Genomic DNA, 17,896 nt, shown 5'->3' on the forward strand with positions numbered 1-17,896 from the left:
GACCACTGGCCAGAACTTGCACAATATGCAATTGAGCTACTGGCCTGTCCTGCATCCAGCATGCTTTCTGAACACACGTTCAGTGCTGCTGGAGGGTTTGTAATGGATCAAAGAGTGTGCCTGTCCACAGACTCCGCTGATAGGCTCACATTCATAAAAATTAATCAGTTTTGGATCAGCAGCTATCAAGCACCTGATGCTGATGTAACTGATTGAATTTGTTATGGATGTGGGATCCCTTGAAGACTGCCTATGCTGACTATCCTATTCCTCCTTAATATTGATGATGCTAGCTTCCAACAATATGTTTGGCTTAGGGCACTACCACCACCCAAGACCCAATTTTTCTGCCCCTGTTTAACAGGGGCATGTAATTACAATTCTTGAAATAATATTTCACAGCAGGGCCCATTCCTGCACCCAACTAGAGGAACTGTGAGGACTTACAGTGTTCTGGTACCACCAACTATTTTTTCCTGCAGAGTATATAGGGCAGGCCATATAGTATATATACTGCTGTTCAGAGTATATAGTGCCTGGGGGCGTGGGAGACCCCCATATAATTTTTTTTAAATTTGGGTGTGGGATTCCCCTTAACCACTTGACCACTGGGCACTTAAACACCCTTAATAACCAGACCAATTTTCAGCTTTCGGTGCTCTCACATTTGAATGACAATTACTCAGTCATGCAACACTGTACCCATATGAAATTGTTGTCCTTTTTTTCACACACATAGAGCTTTCTTTTGGTGGTATTTAATCACCGCTGGGTTTTTTATTTTTTGTGCTATAAAAGAAAAGAGACCGAAAATTCTGTAAAAAAAAAAAAAAAAAATTCTTCGTGTCTGTTATAAAATTTAGCAGATTAGTAATTTTTCTTCATAAATTTTGGCCAAAATTTATACTACTACATATCTTTGGTAAAGATAAGTACAAATTGGTGGATATTATTTGGTCTTTGTGAAAGTTATAGAGTCCACAAGCTATGGTGCCAATATCTGAAAATTGATCACACCTGAAGTACTGATGGCCTATTTCAATTATTGAGACCCTAACATGCCAGAAAAGTACAAATACCCCCCAAATGACCCATTTTTGGAAAGAAGAAATTCCAAGGTATTTAGTAAGAGGCATGATGAGTTTTTTGAAGTTGTCATTTTTTTTCCACAATTCTTTGCAAAATCAAGATTTTTTTTCCTTTTTTTTTTTCACAAAATTGTCATAATATCAGTTTATTTCTCACACACAGCATATGCATACCACAAATTACACCCCAAAACACATTCTGCTATTACTCCCGAGTATGGCGATACCACATGTGTGAGACTTTTACACAGCATGGCCACATACAGAGGCCCAACATGCAGGGAGGACCATCAGGCGTTCTGGAGCACCCAGGCCAATTCTGACATTTCTCTCCTACATGTAAAAGTCATCATTTATTTGCTAGAAAATGACATAGAACCCCAAAACATTATATATGTTTTTTTAGCAAAGACAAAGCAAAGCAGTGATGGCGAACCTTGGCACCCCAGATGTTTTGGAACTACATTTCCCATGATGCTCATCTACACTGCAGAGTGCATGAGCATCATGGGAAATGTAGTTCCAAAACATCTGGGGTGCCGAGGTTCGCCATCACTGCCCTAGAGAATACATTGGTGGTTGTTGCAACTTTTTATCTCGCACAGTATTTGCGCAGCAATTTTTCGAACGCGTTTTTGTGCTTAGAAAAAAAACAAAACAGTAAAGTTAGCCCAATTTTTGCATAAAGTGAAAGATGAAGTTACGCTGAGTAAATATATACCTAACATGTCACCCTTCAAAATTGCACATGCTCGTGGAATGGCGCCAAACGTCGCTACTTAAAAACTTTACTGGTTACATGTTCTGAGTTACAGAGGAGGTCTAGGGCTAGAATTATTGTTCTCGCTCTAACGTTCATAGCGATACCTCACATGTGTGGTTTGAACACCGTTTTCATATGTGGGCAGGACTTACGTATGCGTTCACTTCTGCATGCGAGCACATGGGGACAGGGGCACTTTAAAATATATTTTTTTCTTTATTGTTCATTTTACTCTATTTATTTTAGTTTGACATTTTTTCCCCAAAAATACATTTTTTGATCACTTTTATTCCTATTACAAGGAATGTAAACATCCCTTGTAATAGGAATATGGCATGACCGGTCCCCTTTACAGTGAGATATGGGGTCAATAAGATCCCGCATCTCACCTCTAGGCTGGGAAGCCTGAAATAAAAAAAATAAAAAAAGATTCTGGCTTTGATCGTATTGGCGAGTCGGTAGAAGCACAGGAGGGCGGCGGGACGGGGTGGGGGGGACATCTATGGCTGGGTATTGCAGGGCATCACAGAGTATGGCTGAGTATTGCAGAGTATGGCTGGGTATTGCAAGGTATCACCGAGTATGGCTGGGTATGGCAATTTATGGCAGAGTATTGGCAGGGTATTGCAGAGTATTGCCGGGTATTGCAGAGTATTGTCTGGTATTGCAGAGTATTGTCTGCTATTGCAGAGTATTGGCTGGTATTGCAGAGTATTGGCGGGTATTGCAGAGTATTGGCGGGTATTGCAGAGTATTTGCAGGGTATTGCAGAGTATTGGCAGGGTATTGCAAAGTATTGGCAGGGTATTGCAGAGTATTGGCTGGTATTGCAGAGTATTGGCAGGGTATTGCAGAGTATTGCAGGGAATTGAGGGGTTAAATTTCGGTGAGCAGCGATGTGGGCACTGCAGATGCAGCCGGCGGTCACAGATGCTCTCGAGTGCTCTCAGGGGGCGCGCGAGAGCGGAATTCTGGGAGGACGTCATATGACGGCCTCTCAGAGTTAAGAAACCGCCCTGTAGCCGTCATTCGGCTATGGGGCGGTTGTTAAGTGGTTAATATCCTTCAGGTCCGATATGGAGTTTGGGGAGGACATCCACGCCATTTTTTCTTTGATATTTTTGGTATTTTTATCTATATTGCTGGGATCCAACAATACACTACAACCGCGAGCAGTTTTGAATTCAATCTTTTCCTTTAGAAATGTCATTTTGCTGTGGCACTGTTACAAACATGGGAAAGATGTGCTACTTTACAGGCATACTAAGGACACCCCGCAGGCACTATATTTAAAGGAATATTTAATTTTTATTGTTTCACTTTAAGCATTATTAAAATCACTGCTCCAGAAAAAAACTGTTTTAAAAACTTTTTTATGCATTGGTACATGTCCCATGGGGCAGAACCCGGGTCCCCAAACACTTTTTATGGCAATAACTTGCATATAAGTCTTTAAAATTAGCACTTTTGATTTTTCATGTTTGTGTCCCATAGACTTTAACGGTGTTCGCGTGTTGGAAATTCTTTGCCTGTTAGCATGTTCTGGTGCAAACCAAACTAGGGGGTGTTTGGCTCATCCCTACTAATGACATCAGTATCTGCTATGAGCCCCACACTGGCAGAGACCATCATGGCCTTTTTAATAATGTCCTTTTGCATTATATAACAGGACATCTTCCTAAATGACCCTCGGTCCCGGGTGAGTCTATCACACAGATGTCAGTAGTATGTAACAGCGCATTCAGAGAGGTTAGGAATAAGTAACGCAGAGTACAGGGTCATATGTAAGTGACACAGGGTTTAGAGGTCAGTAGTAAGTAATGCACAGTTAAGGTGTCAGTAATAAGTAATGCCAAGTATAGTATGTAATACAGAGAGTGGACAGTGGCCAAACATTTTCATGCAGTAAAAGTGTAGACATGCGGTATCAGATATGTAACCTCAGTGAAAATAGTATTAGACCCTCCTGAAACATTTCACAGCCAAACCAATCATTTTCAAATGGCACTCCCATTTCTATTAAGCAATTGTGAGGCTAATAATTATATACTGTTTATACTGAATGTTCATGAAGGTCAATATGAGAAAGAACAGCAAAGGGATAAAAGGTAACGTTTATATAAGCGGTTGATGGGAAATAGGCAAATTAGAGAAAATTAGAGCCCAGCCGTATATTTAAAATTAGACTGAAAATTTTAACGCAAATAAACCATAGTACACGTGATAATAATTAAAATAAATGATGGAAGAAACAAATTCTGTTTTAGGATTTTCATTTTACAGAGGGAAATAACAGGAAAGCAGGGAAATCAGGGGTGCAGGGTTTTATTTTTAACATTTACAACCATCACTATAACACCAACAATATTACCAACCCAGGCTGACCTGGTCCTAATCCATAGGTTCGAATTGATGGACTTGTGTCTTTTTTTCAACTTCCCCTACTATGTAACTACTCCATGCCCGTGATAAGCAGATTATGATTGACGGGTTGCCAACTCCCATTTAATATATTTATTTTTCGGGTGGACTGGAAATTTCTTTTTGATTTTGTCTTGCTAGGGGTTTTACTAAGTTTGGGCTATGCTACAAAGACATGAATTGCTGCCCTGCTGCACTGCAGCACACTACCACATTGCTGTAGTGTGCATCATAAGCACTACATGTTCTCCCCCTGGCTAAAAAATCCTTCCAAGCTAGGGATGGGCTCAGGCATGTTCGGATCCTAGCCCCAACCCACCTGAGCAACCCCACCAGAAAGCCGTCACTGCACACAGCCAGTCATGAGAATGTGTATGTGCAGCTGCGGGCAGGGAAACGTCTCACTGCTTATGATTGGCGGTGTGCAGTGATGACTTCCTGTTGGGACTAGGATCCGAACACACCTGAGGCCATCTCTATTCCACGCCAACATCCTCCCATGCACAGAGCAGCCAGTTGCCTACCAGCAGTAATAATGTGCCCCATTCCCCCTCCTCTCTCATGCTGCCCGTGAACATCACGACATTCCGCAATCATGTGCACAGCCCCCAAGCCTGTAATTCAAAGGACTAGTGTATCTTGTATATGTACCCCCTGAAACTACATGAAAAGGCCCTCTGTCTACTATGCAAATTTAAGGCAATAGGCCCTCTATCAGCTATTCTAATTTTATTTTTTTAATTTTGCCATTGATACATGTCCCCCATGACAGTGTGGGGCTTGCTATGCCACTAGTTTTTACATTAATTTGTTTATCAGCGCCCACAAAAGGAATGGACTGAATATTAAAATCGCCCCTGTAGACTTCAATGGGGTTTGGGGAAAAGTTCAGATTTTTCAAATCTTGAGAATGTTTTTAAGAAGCTGGTTGTAAATGTGTTTGCTTATCCCTATCCAGAAACGCAGTGTTCTAAGTATGTCACTGCAGATGCAGACTCAATACAATAAACTTACGTAAAGTGTTCAGTAAAAGGTACTTGAAGCTCTGAGTAGGCCTTTGAGGAAAGCATAGGATAGGATTTCTAGGGCGTTTTGCACACAGGGCTGCCATGGTTGTATACAAGCATAATGAGTTTTTATTTTGGAAAGGTATAGTGGTTGCAGAATGAAATGGAAATGTAATCTGTAATTACATAGAATTTCAAAATGGCTTGTGTAAAAATTCTTAATTTTTCACCTAAAGTGGATTTTTCCCTTATTTTGGTCTTCTTTATTAATGAGACCAGGAGAATGACAGCAGCACTGCAATATGAGACTCAAATATTCTGCTTCCGTATAATAATATTTTAATTGCAGCATATATTGACATAATGGGGGTTGAGAAAGCTTAATTATACAAGCTGAAGTTAGAAGTCGATTGGATACCATACACAGCTGCACCAGATTTTGCACTTTCCAGTTTTAGTAACTCAACCCCAATGGCACTTATAGTAGTGTACACATATACATTGTAGCGACTGGATACTATTATTCTAGAGCAGCCTTTCTAGAGCAGCCTTTCTCAAACAGGGTTCCTCCAGAGGTTGCTAGGGGTTCCTTACATAGTTACATAGTAGGTGATGTTGAACAAAGACATCAAGTCCAACCCATGTGTGTGATTATATGTCAGTATTACATTGTATATCCCTGTATGTTGCGGGCGTTCAGGTGCTTATCTAATCGTTTCTTGAAACTATCGATGCTACCCGCTGAGACCACCACCTGTGGAAGGGAATTCCACATCCTTGCTGCTCTTACAGTAAAGAACCCTCTACATAGTTTAAGGTTAAACCTCTCTTCTAATTTTAATGCGTGGCCACGAGTCTTGTTAAACTTCCTTCTGCGAAAAAGTTTTATCCCTATTTTGGGGTCGCCAGTATGGTATTTGTATATTGAAATCATATCCCCTCTCAAGTGTCTCTTCTCCAGAGAGAATAAGTTCAGTGCTCGCTTGTGACATTCCAGTCAGTAGACTGTCAGTAAAAATTGGCAACAATGGTCTGGCAATTATTTGACTAAGTTCCCTAAGTACCCTCAAGTGCAAGCCATCTGGTCACGGTGATTTATTAATGTTAAGCTTCCCAAGTCTAATTTTAAATCTGTCCTCTGTTAACCATGGAGGTGCTTCCAGTGATGTGTCATGAGGATAAACACTGCAGTTTTGGTTACTGAAGCCATCCGATTCCCTCGGGAATACTGAGGAGACAAATATTATTATTATATTATTATACATGATTTATATAGTGCCAACAGTTTACGCAGTGCTTTACGATGTATGGGGGGGGGACAACACAATTACAGTGCAGTTCAATGCAAAAGGTACAGGAGGGCCCTGCTAGTAGAGCTCACATTCTAAAGGGAGGGGGTGGTGGTAAATAAATTCAATACCTTTGCCATCTCCCCATCCATTGTAGCCAGGTGTCCTTCCTCATTCTTTATGGGTCCTATATGGTCTGTGCTCCCTTTTTTTTTTACTGTTTACATACTCTTAGCCATCCTTATTTCACACTTACATTTCTTGTTGCATTCTTTATAAAGTCAGAATACTGATGAAGATCCCTCAACCTTGTATTTTTTGAAGGCCTTCTCCTTTGCTTTTATATGCCTTTTTACATTGGAGCTAAGCCATTCAAGACTTTTGCCCTGGAGTTAATTCATCATTGACCAATCCGCACCAATGATCCTGTTATCTTTAGGTAAGAGGGTATTCTTCCCAGTGACCACCAATGTAAGAAGCATTCTTCCCCACTGACTACCAACAGAGCATTCTTCCTAATGACCACCAATGTAAGGAACATTCCTCTCAATGACCAGAAATGTAAGAAATATTCTTCCCCATGACCACCCATGTAGGACCTTCTTCCCAAAGACCACCAATGCAAGAAACATTCTTCCCAATGGCCACCGATGTAAGCAGCATTCTTCCCACTGACCACCAACATAAGGAGCATTCTTACCAGTGACCACCAATGTAAGGAACATTCTTCCCAATGACCAGCAATGTTAGGAACCTTCTTCTTAATGACCACCAATTTAAGGAATATTCTTATGACCACCAATGTAAGAAGCATTCTTCCCAATGGCCACCAATGTAAGGAACATTCTTCCCAATGGCCACCAATGTAAGGAACATTCTTTTCAATGACCACAATTGTAAGCAGCATTTTTCCCACTGACCAGAAACATAAGAAGCATTCTTCCCAATGGTCATCAACATAAGGTGTATTCTTCCTAATGGCCACCACCAGAAGCAGCATTCTTCTCTAAAGGTCACAAACATTAGGTACATTCTTCCTAATAACCACAAACAGAAGGATCACTCTTCCCAAAGACCACAAATTTAAGGAATATTCTGTACACTGACTACCAATGTAAGGATCCTTTTTCCCAATGACTACCTTCCCACTAACCACCAACATAAGGAACATTGTTCTTAATGACCACAGATGTATGGAGCATTCTTCCTTATGACTACCAATGTAAGAAACCTTCTTCAAACTAACCCCCAATGTAAGGAGCATTTGTTCCATTTACCTAGGGCTCTTCTTCCAGTGACCACCAATGTAAGAAGGTTCTTCTTCTACTGATCTCTAGTCTAAAGCTGGCGAAACACTGTTAATTTTTGAATGAAAACAAAGTAACAGATTCCTCCAATGACAAAAACGAGGTGGGTGGAGGTATCTGCCACTGGGACATTGTATTCTGACAGTGGCACCCAATGAATTTGCCAATTTTTAATTAGTGTACGGCCAGCCTAATGCCACGTACACGCGATCGGAATTCCGGCCAGAAAAAGACAGATGAGAGCTTTTCATCAGAAAATGCGACCGTGTGTATGCTGCATCGGAATTTAGCTGACCGAATTTCCGCCAGCCAAAAATTGATAGCATGTTCTCAATTTTCCCGACGGAAAAAATTTCTATCGGTAATTCCGATCGTGTGTATGCAATTCCGACACGCCAAAAATCACGCATGCTCAGATTCAACTACGAGACAGAAGCTATTGGTTATTGGCTATTGAACTTCCTTTTTCTAGTCACGTCGTACATGTTGTACGTCACCGCGTTATAAACGATAGGAATTTGATGTGACCATGTGTAGGCAAGACAGCTTGAGCCAAATTCTGTCGGAATTCTGTCGGGAAAACCATCAGAGCTTTTTCCGACGAGAATTCCGATCGTGTGTACGCGGCTTAAGGGGACCCCTTCTCCACTAACCACCAGTATACCAACCTTCAGTTTGAATGGGCACTACGTTAACTGCCAATGTAGATGGGCCCTTTTCCACTGATTTTCAATGTAGGTTGGCATTTCTCCAATAATGGACATTTTTCATAGAAGACTTATTAAAGTTATTTCAAGGGTTTATCTGTGTTAAAAATGCGTTTTTAGAGTCTATTCTGTGGGTTAGACATCCAGGAAGATTCATCTCAGAAATGTTTAAAATACAAACTAAAGAGAAAGAAGTTTTCAGGATACAGTACAGGAATCAAAATTATTCATTGTTAAAATTGAATTCATTTTTATAACAAAAATCTAAATTAAAAGACAAGCAAAACCTATACTATGCTGTCTCATTATATCACAAATTGCTTAATAACAATGATAATGTCAACTACATAATCAGTCTATGGCTTGTCTTGTAAACTTGATTTTTGTAATAATTTTTTTTATTTTATTTATGAATAAGTTTTGATCTTTGTACTATACCTTGAAAATTCTCTTTAGTTTGTTGACGACCGATTATTAAACGAATATCTCTCTGGGGAGTAAGCTACACAAATAGCACAAGCAGCTTCTTGTAGCCAGCAATCACATATGATTGGTGCATAATGTGGTTTTCGTTTGTAAAAGTCCATTCATTCCAAAATTGAATGTTAAAAACAAAATGAAACTTTGAAGAATTCTCAAACTACATTTTTCAAGTCATTGAATGTACTGAGAATTTTCGTACCGATATTTGGCTAGCTTTTGACTATAGGGGAGCCAGATGTTACGTCTGTTTGGCAATCAATTGCTACGCGTAGTACTGAATCTATAAGGATCTTTTGTGTATCTCCAATCAAATAAAGGGGCAGCCAGCTAATGGTTAAATCATTCCATATCAAGAGATTAAAATCACATAAAAGCTTAGCTCTAAGCCAGTAAAAATCCTTCAGCAATGTTAAAGTTCTAAGATCTTTTCTCCGTGTAATGATGTCTTCGCTCTCATTTCCAAACAGCTGGCACCAGAAAACACCAAGATGTCGTTCGAAAAAACGATCGAGCAAGGAGGAGATGGCCTGGAGACAGACGTCACGATCAGGTAAGCTTGTTTCTCTGCTCGCCCTCCCCAATGGCTCTGGCTTGTTCTACTGATCTCTATATGGGTTTCCATGGCAACGGCGAAGATTCTGTAACAAAGGATGTGAGATTGAAGGAGATTGATGTGTCAGATTCTTGGGGGAGATAAACATTTCAGAAACCTGCTTTGTGGATTTTCCAAACCCATGCGGTGTTGGGTTTATCTAGGGGCTGAATGAGCTGATGGGATGGGGGCCAGGTTGATTGTTGTTCAGTCAAGATAGCAAAGATCCTTCATGTGACCCGTATTAAAAAAAAAGTGTGTAAAAAAAAAAAACCTGATACTGAAATACAGCCAGCCAAGCTCCCTTGTCCCATAAGGAAGCCCATTGGCCAGTAAAAGCATCAGTGCTTTTATTATTGTGCAATCCTAGGTCAAGCTTTTGAGCCTTTTTCAGCCAGGGTTGAGTGGAACCTCTGGGTTCCTGCTGAGGTTTCTAGGGGTTCCTTGAACAGTGAGCATTGAGGAATTGATCTCCCACCTACATTGATCAATAACACAAGAGGGTCATCAAAGGGAAAAAAGCAAAAAAAAAAAATAATTAAAAAAGCTTATGCAGACTTTAAAGATACTTAAGGAGATAACAATCCATATACAATTTACAAAAGATGTATTAGTACAACATTAAAAACAAAAAAAATAAAAAATTACAGGATCCTAAAATACTGCACAGTAATGTAGCATAAGTATGTATGCAGGTGCAGTCTGCTTTCTCCACTGCAGGTGGCGCTGAATAGCAGCAGCATTGCAGGGTAGAGGAAGTCAAGAGAAACCTGGCTCCTCTATGGTTTCCTGAGTCTTTAGGTCTCTAGGGCAGCTATAAGGTTGGCTGCTGCAGTCCCTGACTCTGGTGGCCATCTTGGGTCAGGCAGAGTGTGTGTGTGTGTGTGTGTGTGTGTGTGTGTGTGTGTGTGTGTGTGTGTGTGTGTGTGTGTGTATGTATATATATATATATATATATATATATATATATATATATATATATATATAAAACCACTTCAGCCCCGGAAAAATTTACCCCCTTCCTGACCAGGCCATTTTTTTGCGATACGGCACTGCGCCGCTTTAACTGACAATTGCGCGGTTGTGCACTAATAAAATTTATGTATTTTTTCCCCTCACAAATAGAGCTTTCTTTTGGCGGTATTTGATCACCTATGTGATATTTCTTTTTTGCGCTATAAACAAAAAAAGAGTGAAAATTTTGAAAAAAAATACACAATATTTTGTAATTTTTGCTATAATAAATATCCCAAATAAAAAAAAAAATCATTTCTTCATCAGTTTAGGCCGATATGTATTCTTCTACACATTTTTGGTAAAAAAAAAAAAAAAAAATTGCAATAAGCGTATATTGATTGGTTTGTGCAAAAGTTACAAAAAAGGGGATAGATTTATGGCATTTTTTTTATTATTTTTTTTTTACTAGTAATGGAGGTGATCAGCGATTTTTATTGTGACTGCAACATTGCAGCAGACAGATCGGACACTTTTGACACTTTTTTGGGACCACTGACATTTATACAGCGATCAAAGCTAAAAATAGCCACTGATTACTGTATAAATGTCACTGGCAGGGAAGGGGTTGACACTAGGGAGCGATCAAGGGATTAACAGTGTTTCCTAGATGTGTTCTAACTGGGGGGGGGGGGGGGTGGGACTGACTAGGGGTGGAGACCAATTGGTGTTCCTACTTAGTAGGAGCACACAATCTGTCTCCTCTCCCTGAGAGAACTAGGCAACTAGGCTTTGTGTGTTTACACACACAGATCTCGGTTCTTGCTCTGTCATGAGCGATTGTGGGAGCCGGGCAGTCATCGCAAAGGCGTCTGCCAACATACAGCTATGACGCCTCACCCAGGGGAGCCATCCTGCTGCAGTATAACTGCGGCGCCTGGACAGGAAAGGGTTAAGATCAGGGCTTGGCCTGTATTTTACATGCGGGTAGTGTAGGAATAGGTCACATGTCTGACGGGCACGGTGATTAGCAGCAGTAAGAGGTTCCTAATGAGTAGGGAAAGGATAGGGACATTTCATCCTTCCTGGAAACCTCCCCATTTGGGTATGGACCGCCAGGCGGCATTCCGCTCCTCAAGACACACGGTTTCGGCACATCTGAGACCTGCTCCTCTACACACTGCTGTGTTATACTGCGAGTGTTCCCGTTCGGGCGCCCTTCCCCCTGGGTTTGTTGTGAATTGCTGGATTCTACATTAATACAAGTTCTGTACTCTGGAACTGGACTCTGAGTCCTGCCGCACCACGCTGCACCTCCCCACATGTATGTGAAGGAATTCCAATATGCCTGCTCCAAAGAAGCAAGGCACTTAAAACTACTTAACACATTTCTTTTTTCTTTTCCAAACATGTATATTTAAAAAATATTTATAATTTATTTTCATACCTAAAATATTGAAATGCAAGAGATTATAGCAAAAGGCAGAATGTCCTTTCACTTCTCAAAGCCTTTCATAGAATTCCTCCACTTCTTTAGGATAGAGCAGTATCACACTCTACATAGTAAGATAACCTTATTAGAAATATATAGCCGATTCTCGTCAACTGTAAATAAGGAAATGTGACATAATAAATAGTACATATGTTCCTTCTGCATGACATACTTGAAAAATTCTCATGTAATAGTCCATATATTTCTGGAAGCCCATAAAAGGGACAAAGCCACTCACTGGGCGGACACAGGGGCAAGAGGACAATAGCCAGGGCCGTCTTTAATATTGATTGGACCCTGGGCAAAAATTTTCTTGGGGCCCCTCCCCCCCATGCAGTTTCGCTCTCCACCTGCTCTGACACCTGAGACATACAATAAATAGCAGCTAGTAGCTCTGGTTGCCACAGGTTACAGTGTATCATTACCGCTCACTGACTGGTTGCCAGTGGTTACAGTGTATCATTATTGCTCACTGACTGGTCGCCAAAGGTACAGCACACATAACGCTCACTGATTAGTTGCTAGAGGTTACAGCACATGATTTCTGCTTGTTGATTGGTTGCTAGAGATTACCGTGGATATAACCTCAAGGGGGCATTATATACATATCAATGCTGCCGGACACCGCTATTTACATATGAATTCCGGTAATTTACGTGTAAATCATCTGTACACCACAATAGGGCAGAGCTTTAGTAGCAGCGCTTCACACTGAGATATCGGGACATAGCACGGGGCTAAAACCTCAAGGGATAAGGGAATTTAAACCAGGATATTTGGCAAGTGTGAGGCAGCTGCTTTGGGCCCCACAGCAATGGCAGGGCCCAGGGCAGCTGCCCCTTTTGCCCTGCCTTAAAAAAGGCCTTGACAATAGCACCATGGAAGGAAAATGCAGATCCACCATCACCAACTTTGGGTCCTAGTAAGAATTACGAGGAAGTATAAAATAGCAGGAAGGCAAGAAAGTAAAACATAAGGCTACAGTAAAGAGTATCCTCCCACTAATGGGTACTTTCTGAATTATGGTCATGACTTACTTGCAAATACTATTCCCCAGCAAGGATAGTCCAGATTAAAAGTGCATTACATTCTAATTAACTTCTCTTACTATGTATAGTGAAATACTGTTCCATCCTGAGGAAGCAGAGATATTTTGTGAAATGCGTTGTGAAGTGGAAAGACGCTCCACCATTTGCTACAATCTCTTGTATTTCATTGTACATGTCTCGAAAAAAGCTTGAAGAATGTACATTATTATGTTGTTAATGATGTTAAGCACCTTTCTTATTTGGAACAGCCATGCTTGAATTCATTCACATACATATATTACATTACTGTGCGGTATTTAGCAAACTGTGATCCATTTGTTTTTTAATGTTAAATCAATAAACCTTTTGTAATTTGACATAGTGTGTACCTGCAAAGTCTGCATACGTTTTTTTTTTCCTTTTTCCCCTTTTTTTGCCGTCTGGTAATTTAGAATATGGTTATGGGTCAGACCTCTTTCTATGTATATGTATAGTGCATTCATAAAGTATTCAGACCCTCTTCCCTTTTTTAATTTTGTTATGTTCAGCGTGATACTACAGATGTTTAACTACTTTCCTACCGGTGCATTGTAAAATGATGATGGCAGGAACCTCTCCTCCTTCCAGGCAGGCATCATATGACGTCCGCCCGTCCTCACGGCTCATGCGCATCCCCGGGGGCACGCAGTGCAGCGATCGGGAATGAGGCATGTCCCTCCGGACACAGCACATCCCCGATCAGGGTAAAGAGCCAATAAAAATGGCTCTTTACCAAGTGACCGCCTGTGTCCAATCACAGCTGGTCATAAATGGCAAATGGCAGTAACTCGCCATTACAGGGTTTTCTTCCTCACACACTGATACACTGTGAGGAGGAGATCTGGTAACAGTGAGTTACCAATTACAGTGCAAAACACAGTCCCCAGATTGCCCCCAAAATAAAGAGGACCTGTCTCCAGCCCAGAGTAGCCGAGTACCTATCTGAAGTCCAGAGTGCCCATCTGCATCCCAGACTACCTGAGTACCTACCTGCAGCCCAGCGTACCCATTTCCATTCCAGAGTACCCAAGTACCTACCTTCAGCCCAGAGTACTGGAGTACCTATCTACAGCCCAGAGTACCCAAGTACCTACCTGCAGCCCAGAGTACTCGAGTACCTATCTGCAGCTGATAGTACCCAAGTACCTGTCTCCAGCCCATCAGAGTTCCCGTCTCAAGCCCATCTGAGTACCCGAGTACTTATCCGTGGTCCATCAGAGTAGCTGAGTATCTGTCTCCAGCCCATCAGAGTACCTATCTGCAGCCCATCAGAGTACCCAAATAGCTGTCTGCAGCCCATCAGAGTACCCGAGTACCTTTCTCAAGCCCATCAGAGTACCATCACCAAGTACCCATCTCCAGCTCATCAGAGCCCATCACCAAGTACCCATCTCCAGCTCATCTGTGTACCTATCTGCAGCCCATCAGAGTAACCGAGTACCTATCTGCAACACATCAAAGTACTCGAGTACCTATCTGCATCCCATCAGAATACCAAGCTACCTGTCTCCAGCCCATCAAAGTAACCGAATACCTGTCTCCAGCTTATCAGAGTAACCGAATACCTATCTGCAGGCCATCAGAATACTAGAGTATCTGTCTTCAGACCCATCAGAGTCCCCGAGTACGTATCTAGTGGGGTCATTTTGTGGGCATTTTCATTGCCCTGGTGCTCCAGGGCCTTCAAAGGTGTGATAGGTCGTCATGAAATTAGATGTGTAATTTATGCTCCTAGAATGCCTGATGGTGCTCCTTGCATGTTGGGCCTCTGTATGTGGCCAGGCTGTGTAAAAGTCTCACACCTAAAGACAGAAAATACAATGACTATACAGTTCAGTCCAAAATATTACAAGGGCCCTGGTCTTAAGAGCTTACAATCTAAGAGAGAGGGGCAAGTGATGCAAAAGATAATAACTGTAGGCAAATGAGCTGATGGAGAAAGTAGAAGTAAAGTTGTTAGATAGAGGTGGCATTGACTTCCCTGAAGAGGTGGGTATTCAGGGATCGCCTAAAAGCAGACAAAGTAGGAGACAGCCGGACAGATTTGGTTAGGAGGTTCCAGAGGATGGGAGAGGCTCTGGAAAAGTAATGGAGGTGACAAAGAGGTGGTGAGGGAGCTAAAGTGCAGGAGCTCTTGTAGGAATGAAGAGGATGGTATGGGTGATATTTTGAGGCTAGGTTGGGGATGAAGCTTGGGGCAGGATTGTGGGTGGCATTGTATGTTTGTATTTTGAATTTTATATTCTGGGCAAGCGGAAGCCAGTGGAATGATTGGTGGCGGCGGTCAGTGAGTGACTGGTAAGGTGGATGAGTCTTGCATCAGCATTTATGAATAGAATTGCAAAATAATGAGTCTCTCAAGACCTGTCTACAGGTCCTTATCCATTATGGACACAAAACTGTCCCTTGACCTCCAATCACAAATCATAGAGGCCAAACAACACTGCCCAGACTCCCTTACCTCATGTTTTGAGACTGTTTTTCAGTCTTAAACAACATGTACACAAGATTATACACCTGGTTTCCAACACAAAGCACCATGTTAGCGCAGTTAAAAATAATGCTGCACCATATGGCTGTTGAGGTTGGAGATGATTATGTAAGGTTGGCCATGCACTATGCATTCTCCTTTAGTTTACCAAAACTATGTGATATGAGGATAGACCTGAATAATCCATTACATTTGCATTAAATCAGATTGACCCTTGCATTAAATAGCTGATCTGTGAATCTAACAGAGATTTTACAATTAGGTCATACACAGGTTGATTTTTGGTTACTAAAACGGGAAAGTGCAAAATCTGGTGCATCTCTGCATAGAAACCAACCAGCTTCTAGGTTTTATTGTCAAAGCTTAAAGCGGTAGTTCAGTCGGCTTTGTTATTTTTACCTATAGGTAAGCTTATAATAGGGCTTACCTGTAGGTAAAATGAATATCTCCTAAATGTGCCCAGTTTAGGAGATATTCACCCTTCATGCAGCCGCTGACGTCAATGGCGCATGCGCTCTGAAGGTCCCGCATGCCGTGCCAGATCTTTAGAGCTTCTTGCCGGAACTGAGGGCTCTCGAGCACATGCACAGAAGTGATGTTATTGCAGCTCCAGCCACTCATAACGCCAGAACTGGCAAACTAGGAAGAAAGGCCGGGGGAACATGTCAGCCCTCTGACCCGGCAACGCTGGGAGGGCTTTGTTCTAAGGTAAGTATTTTATAATGTGCTAGTATGTGATGCATACTAGCACATTATGTGATTGTCTTGTAGGTTTTTATTTTATTTATTTTTTTCAGCAGTTTACAACCGCTTTAATTGAACAAGCTGATTGGCTACCATCCATGGTGGGTTTTACTTTACTTATTTCCCTGCAAAGGTAAAGCATAAGTCCTTGTACACACGGTCAGAGATTCTGACGGACCGTATTGTTGGATATTCCGACTGTGTGTGGTCTCCATGGGACTGTTTCCGTCGAAATATCCGACGGACCAACTTTTCCAACTTGCCGGTAAAATTTTCCGCCAAAATGCTCCAATCGGACATACTCCGATCATGTGTAGCCTACTCCGACGGACAAAGTGCCACGCATGCTCAGATCAAATTCCTAGACCAAAGCTATTGGCTACTAGCCTGAATGTAGTCCCGCCGTAACGAAATAACGTCATCACGTTATGTACAATCGGATTTTCTGACAACTTTGTCCGACCGTGTGTGTGCAACAGTTTCGGACAAAATCCGTCGGACAAAATCCAACGGATTTGGTTGTCAGAATGTCCAACCGTGTGTACAAGGGCTTATGGGCTACTATGCATCGCATAGTAGCCCATTATGTGTCACTTACCTGAAACCGAAGCCTGTGATGTCACCACTGTCCCCACTAGCAGCGGGCGTCCATCTTCACCCCTCTTCCTTCCGGGGCCACAAACTCTGGCTCTGTGACTGGCCAGAGTCACGTGACGTCACTCCTGTGTATGCACACGGGAGCCATCAATCAAGGCATGACCCCTATTAGAAACACCACAATGGGTCCTTTCTAAAGCGCGCATGCACCGAAGACATCGGAGCATGCGCCATAAACATCGGCGCTCTGCTTTTTAGTAAATATCTCCTAAACCGTGGAGATTTAGGAGATATTTCAAGCACCTACAGGTAAGCCTTAATCTAGGCTTACCTGTTGGTTCCTGAAGAGCATGCGCTATATGTTTTGAAACTTAATGTTACACCTAAACTGCAGTTTAGTTTGGGTATAATTGTTCCAAATTTTGACCTCAGCATCAATCTGATTGGACTGTGGGGTGTTTGGCCTGGCCATAGGGGGCACTGTCTCTTCTGGCAGGCATGGAAACACGGTCTGGTTGGGTGCTTTTCAGTGGGAGTGTCACTCTTGCTGTGCTTTCTGAGAGAGGGTACTTAAGATGCGGATGTCACATGGTTCGGGGCTCCGGTCCAGAAGTATGTTCTGACTCCATGGTCCTGGTCCTCCTGACCAGCCCCCAGGAAGGCTATGGCCTGGGGTGTGAATCCACCCGACTTTATGCCTCAGGGCTGGCAGGGAAACTAAGGAAAGGATTCGGAGGTGGTCCGATGCCGTCTCCGGTTGTGGAGAGGCCCAGCAACTTCGTAGCTATCCAGGGTAGGACTCTTCAGAAGAAGGCCATGCATGGGTTGGCTTCTTAGCAAGAGCCTGGTGGAGCTGAAGTACCTAAGTGAATCCAGTTTCGTGGGTATCGCCAA

At 42.1% G+C, this 17,896-nt stretch overlaps 1 protein-coding gene across 4 annotated transcripts in view; it reads left to right on the plus strand.

The window, feature by feature from the left end:
• GDPD4 (glycerophosphodiester phosphodiesterase domain containing 4) overlaps positions 1-17,896 on the plus strand; it is a 205,002-nt gene that overhangs the window by 114,658 nt on the left and 72,448 nt on the right. For all 4 annotated transcript variants that reach the window (XM_077451411.1, XM_077451413.1, XM_077451414.1 and 1 more), the window contains exon 9: positions 9,533-9,615. In XM_077451411.1, coding sequence (XP_077307537.1) covers positions 9,533-9,615 — 83 coding nt within the window. The remainder of the gene's footprint in view (positions 1-9,532; positions 9,616-17,896) is intronic.

This window comes from Lithobates pipiens, unplaced genomic scaffold (genome assembly GCF_037356315.1).
Source record: "Lithobates pipiens isolate NorthernLeopardFrog02 unplaced genomic scaffold, aLitPip1_a1.2 Scaffold_23, whole genome shotgun sequence".
Classification (NCBI taxonomy): Eukaryota; Metazoa; Chordata; class Amphibia; order Anura; family Ranidae; genus Lithobates; species Lithobates pipiens.